This window comes from Rutidosis leptorrhynchoides, chromosome 10 (genome assembly GCF_046630445.1).
Source record: "Rutidosis leptorrhynchoides isolate AG116_Rl617_1_P2 chromosome 10, CSIRO_AGI_Rlap_v1, whole genome shotgun sequence".
Lineage (NCBI taxonomy): Eukaryota > Viridiplantae > Streptophyta > Magnoliopsida > Asterales > Asteraceae > Rutidosis > Rutidosis leptorrhynchoides.
In genome coordinates this window covers 24,483,136-24,489,658 of record NC_092342.1, presented here as the reverse complement: position 1 = coordinate 24,489,658, position 6,523 = coordinate 24,483,136, and the positions used below count along the sequence as shown (strand labels likewise).

The following is a 6,523-nucleotide window of genomic DNA, read 5'->3' as shown; positions in this document are numbered from 1 at the left end:
AATTGACGGGCCATCTTCAAAGCTTCTTGATGATTAGCGGGTTTGGATGACATTACTCCATGTTTGATGCTCTTTGGGAGGCCATCCATGTAAAGTTTGACTCGAAGGGATTCGGGAGTCACGAGAGCCGGGCACATTAAGGCTAGCTCAGAGAATCGTTGATTATAAGCCTTGAGATCATTTCCGTCCGCCTTTAAAGTACTTAGCTCTTGTTCGAGCTTTCGGGTTTCTTCACGAGGAAAGTATTCGGTGATCATCTTTTCCCTCAAATCGGCCCAAGAGAGGGTATGAGCTTCATCGGCACCCACCGATTGTACATAGGTGTTCCACCATGTGAGAGCGACACCGGCGAAAGTGTGGGTGGAGTATTTGACCTTGTCTTGGTCCTGACAAACGCTTATGCTAAAGACGGCTTCCGTTTGCTCAAACCATCGGGTGAGCACTACCGGTCCCCCGGTTCCATCAAAAGTGTGAGGTTTGCACTCCATGAAGGATTTGTAGGAGCACCCTTCGCTTGAGTTACCGGCTCCTTGATTGTTGTTGTTGTTGTGGTTGTTGTTATTGTTGTTGGAGGAGTGACCGGCCATGGCCGCATCCACGGCGGTGGCTATCATTCATTGAAGGGCTTGTTCGGGAGTCTCATGGCATGGCACACGGCGAGAAGGCATTGTTCCTTCAAAACATAAGAATACCGTTGATTAGTATTTTCAATAATACTAATCATGATATGGAATAAGGATAGAGAGAAAATTTTCCTTGACTCGCCTTAAATTCTTTATGCCATAATGTCGGAACGTTCATATGAGTCACCGTAATATAATCCCGGCAATTATATTACCCTAATTCATATGTGCATTCGACATTATTTCATATAGTCCAGGTGGCGTGTCAATCAAATTTAGCTACATACGATTAAGATGAATTAAGAGTTAGGTATGAATAGAGAGTTCGAGTATAAATGCACAAGTAGTCAAGTAATTCCTACTTCAAGTCTATATGCCGGTTGTAGTCTAGACTCACTAATGTACCCTATGACTCGGGGTTGACACCAATGAACTCTAAATCCCTACAATCAACGCTCTGATACCATCTGTAGCGACCCGACAAAATCGTCATTGATGGCGCCGTCTACTTAGGTCCCGTTACATGGTCATGAGTCTTTAAAATAACGTTTGACCAAAACACATGTCGCATTCATTTCAAAAGTGAGGATGTTTCAAGGTTTACAAAAATAGTTCATTTACGAATTACATTCTAAAGTTTAAAGTACAATTGAAATCTATGCGACACAATTTGATTATCAAAAGATGCTCCACGTATGCATGTATACTCGACATCCAAGCAAGTATCAAAAAGTAAGCGGAAGTATATATCCATAAGCATTCAAGGACCTGAGAAAACATAGAAGAATCTGTCAACGAAAATGTTGGTGAAATCATAGTTGTATGTATAAAGTATGTTTGAACCACATGTTTTATTATAAATCATTTATCAAGCGTATACATCTCAAAAGATGTGTTTGTATCACGAGCACCCAATTATCAAGCTTAACTGAATCTTACCTCTGCATAATAGTGTTAGAACCTACACTATATTTCGAAAATACGTTTCATTCCTCCGAATGAGGGTTCATCAAACCCGTATGGCCACACAACATAAGTTCTCGCTTACACCCTACAAGTGTAACTAATGATAATTGGACTTGAGGATTTACGTTCTAACTCGTACGTATCTTTGCTTTCGTATTTGTATTCAAAGTATAAAAGTATGAAAGTATTCATATACATATGAAATATATATAAGTAAGTAATGTATATGTTTCTCAGCCCACGATTTAAAAGTATAAAAGTATTTGAAAAGGTGGGAATATGATCTCACCTTGAGTGCACGTATGTTCAATTAGTCCTATGGCTCGCTACGACTCGATTACTATAGCATGTGAGTCAAGTTGTCACGTTCCATGCAAGATACAAGTATAAAAGCATATGAGAACGATTGCACAAACATTTGGTTAAGTTTGATTAAAAGTCAACTTGGGTCGGGTCAAAGTCAACGAAAAAGTCAACACGTTCGGGTCGGGTCCCGAACTATTTTTCTGAGGTTTTTATTAATATATAAGCATGTTAGAACAAGTTACATGTGAATCGGAGATGCGTAGCATAGCAAACATTTTTCGTAAAAGTGTAGGCTTGGTCAGAACCCAAACACAGCAAATGCCGCGCCGCGACCAAAGAGTTTCGCGCCGCGACAATCAACGTGGTCTGATGCCTGGTCTGTTTCAATTTTCCAAGTCCCAAACCAATTTTCATTTAAACACAAAACGCAAACCGTAAACTCTTACGACACGTATCTTATATCTTTGGAAAGCTAATTTGAAAAGGAACACAACTAAACATGTTTCATCAACCAAAAACATCATTTGAAATAATTGAATTTTCCAAATTAAATGATCAATTAAAGCTTATCATTAATGCTTCAATTTCATAAATGCACAATTATGATTCGGGAATTAAATGCACACATGTGATACGCCGTTTCGTAGATAATTACGCATACGATGCATCTAAACATTTACAAACAACATTGCATAGCATTTGGTGCATCAAAAATCCATTTTACTTCTATCAAACCCTAACCCAAATTCACAAATTTAACAATTTTACTTATGAAGCTAATCCATGTCAACCTACATATCAATTTGAAGCTAGTGATGTTAGGAACACATTTAATACATGCATTTATAACATCTAACAACATTTAAGCAATCAAATCTCAAGATCAAACACACCAAACTTTCAAGTTCATGCTAATTACTTAAAATAACGAGATCGAGCATATAAATCACATATTCATGTTAGACTTGAGCCATAGACACTAATTAACACTTTTATAAGTAAAAATCATCAAGAACACAAAATCTAGTGATTTTAGAAAGTTACCCAAATATAATTAAATCGGTATGGAATCGAAGAGGAAGATGCGAGAATTCCAAATATGTAATTTGTTTGGATTGGTGCTTGCTTGATTTGAAATAGATGGTGATTCTTTGTTTGAGAGTTGAGAGAACTTGAAAGTATCAAAAGTAGAAAAGGGAGGATGAATGAGTGGATGGAGGAGAAGGGTTGACTAGTTGACCTAGTCACTAGTTTGACCCTTTGGCGACTTTAGTCCTTCGAGTTTAAATCGGGTGCGTGAATTACCTAAACGAAATATTTTAAAACGCGTATTAACGAAAGATGTTATAATTATATAACGGACTTTAAAATAGTTAAACGGAAAGTAAACGGAAAAAGGCGAGATGTTACACAGCACCAGACTCATACTGCATTCAAATAGCATTCAAACATATACACATACTGCCATTTTATTTCATAAAACACACACTCAAACATAAATACACGATGGCGCGTTTAACTGTTTCGATGGATATTTGGTATGCGGGAGAACTGAGCTCTGACTGGAAGATGTACATTGATGGGCAATGTAAGTCGTTCGAGTCACTCGATATCACCTACTGGGACACGGGGTGTTTGTTCGACTACATACGCCAAAATGTTGACTTTAAGGCCTCGGAGTTTGCTTACTGTGATCCCGAAACCGATAAGTTCGAGTTTATCATGACCGAAAAAGAATGACATGAAATTGTCGGGAGAGCCAAACTCAAATGCAACTGAATCGAGTTGTATTGTATTGTATTGGTATTTGGACCCGACAATTCTGCGTTCGACCTCATCCTCACTACCCGCACAACAGTAGCGATTCGGGACACGTGAGTGACGATACGATTGGGTCGTATTGAGCTTGTAATGTTTTTTTTAGGAATCGGTAAGTTTTTTTTAGGAATTTGTAATGTTTTTTTTTTTTAGGAATTTTTAATGGTTTTTTTTATTTTTGGGAATTTGTAATGGGTTTTTTTATTTTTAAGAAATTTGTAATGTTTTTTTATTTTTAGGAATTTGTAATATTTTTTTTATTAATAAAATTTTTATTTTTAGGATTTTAATTGTTATATATAGGTTAATTGTATAAGTTTAATATAAAAAAAATTGAGCTGGGACAAGTGATGGTACGTCATGCATATTAGCAGTTTAGTGGTTGGTTAGTGATGGGAAGTAAGTGCTAATGTGACGCTGATGTGGCAGTCAGTTATCCCTTGACTGTATGTCATGGTTAAGAGTGCTCTAATTAAACAACATCTTAAGGTATTAAAACATTAAATATTACCTCAAATTCTTGGGATGTTACATCACTTACATGGAGAAGAAGAATAGGAGTGGCGGCTGAGTTTTTGTTTTAGGGTTTTGAAGAGAGGAGGAAAAGGAAGTGTCTTTTGTTGAGAGCTATGCGTATGCAAAAATTTACCTTGTATTCAGTTAATGCTGGGTGATGACAGTTAGCTTTATTTTAAGGCAATGATTGTTGAATAATTAAACCATGCTTTCTTGTTAAATTAAGACCTTTAATATTTGGTACTAGTAGTACTCTTGCACAATCATCCATCTGTGTTGTACTGTGTTGTGATTTGTGAAATCGTCGACGTTTTCGACTACTTATAGTAATGCTTCAAGTGTTTCAAGCAGCAACAAACTTTAAAGATTAAGCTACCGATCGAATGTGTTAAATTTTCAATTATTGCAATTGCAATAAAATTCAAAGCACCATACTTACTTGTCAATGGGTCATGCTCATTATATCCATATATACACTTCTATTAACATAACAATGTAGATGTACATATTCACCCAAAATCACTCACTCATCTTTTGTGATCTCCATCATGATGAAACCTAATATCATGTTTCAAGGGATTCATATTTGTGCAATTTGGTTGGTAATTTGGGTATTCGTTTCGTTTTACATACTTGTCTGCATATTGAGTACCGATCCCGAAATCATATTCCATGGTATTTATGAAATAGTGAACTCCGAAAACCCAAAACGTGATCCATGTAGCGGAAGGTATGTTTATATTCACGATCTTCCTTCGCGATTTAATGAAGATATAGTGAATGAATGTAAGAGTATTAACGTGTTTTGCGACATGTGTATACACATTATGAATAATGGCTTTGGTCCTGCAGTCAACAATTCTGAAGGCGTGTTATCTGATAATGGTTGGTATAACACAAATCAATGGACTCTTGATCTTATTTTCAACGCTCGAATGAAACAATACGAATGTTTAACAAACGATTCGTCAATGGCTGCTGCTATTTTTGTCCCGTTTTACGCAGGGTTCGACGCGCAAAAATATCTTTACGGATATGATGTTTCCGTAAGAGACGCTGCGTCTCTTGATCTTCAAAATTGGTTACAAAAACAACCCGAATGGAAGAAAATGAACGGTCAAGATCATTTTCTAGCTGGAGGTCGAACCACGTGGAATCATCGAAGACCGATCGAAAATGATGAAATTTCGGGGAATAGTTTTTTGAATTTACCCGTGGCGAGAAACATGTCGATGCTTCTCATCGAATCGGACCCGCATGATTCGAACGATTTTGCTATTCCATACCCGACTTATTTTCATCCGTCTAAAGATTCTGATGTTTTCGATTGGCAAAAACGAGTGTTAAATTGGGACCGAAAATGGTTGTTTTATTTCGTAGGTGAATCACGTTTATACCCAGATTCGATCAGGAGTCGAATAATAGAACAATGCAAGAATTCGAGCGTAGGCGAATGGTTAGGATGCGGGTTAGAAGAAATTAACTGTCATTCGCCGAGTAATTTAATGAATACTTTTGGAAATTCGGTTTTTTGTTTACAACCTCGAGGCGATACAACTACACGAAGATCGAGTTTCGATTCGATTTTAGCTGGTTGTATTCCTGTTTTCTTTCATCCGGATTCTTTTTATACACAGTACACGTGGCATGTGCCGATAAACCATACGGATTATTCGGTTTTTATCTCGGAAGATGATATTCGTAAGAATGTAAGTATAGAACAACGTCTTAGTCAGATTGATCCTATGAAGGTCAGGATGATGAGGAATGAAGTGGTGAATTTGATCCCGAAAACGATATATGCTGAATCCAAATTGGATAGTTTGAAAGATGCGTTTGATATATCAGTTGAAGAAATAATCAACAAAGTGACACAATTGCGACAAAATATGGTAGAAGTTGAGTCGAAGTCTGCAAATACAAGATGATTCTGCTATCACTTGAGATATTGTTCTGCCCAGACTTTATAAGTTAAAGTATAATATTAATATGTATGTATGTATGTATGTAGAAACTTAGGGCCTTATATAATACGAGTACCAGTTGAATAAATTTCATTCTCTATATTTAGAAATCGATATTAGCTAATTTAAAGAAAGGTTTTTCTTTGTATGTTTCTATAAACTAGAAATTAATTAAAACAAAATAAAAAATGGAAGTGTATATCTACCATACTACTCCTATAGTGTATCTACGAAGTTAATGTGACCGTCGTAAAGAAGTAAAGAAGATCATTGCACAATCTCAATCTTCCAGTTCTATTCCAATATTTTCAAAATCATTCCAATATTTTC

General features: G+C 36.5%; 1 protein-coding gene across 1 annotated transcript; it reads left to right on the top strand.

Moving 5' to 3' along the window:
• Positions 1-5,041: 5,041 nt before the first annotated feature.
• LOC139870118 (xyloglucan galactosyltransferase MUR3-like) lies at positions 5,042-6,157 on the top strand. The gene has a single exon (XM_071857969.1). The coding sequence runs from the start codon at positions 5,042-5,044 to the stop codon at positions 6,155-6,157; it is 1,116 nt and encodes a 371-aa protein (XP_071714070.1).
• The last annotated feature ends 366 nt before the right edge of the window (positions 6,158-6,523 follow it).

Excerpts from the sequence above, each read along its gene's own strand:
- LOC139870118 (XM_071857969.1), top strand. The coding sequence starts at position 5,042 with ATGTGTATACACATTATGAATAATGGCTTTGGTCCTGCAGTCAACAAT.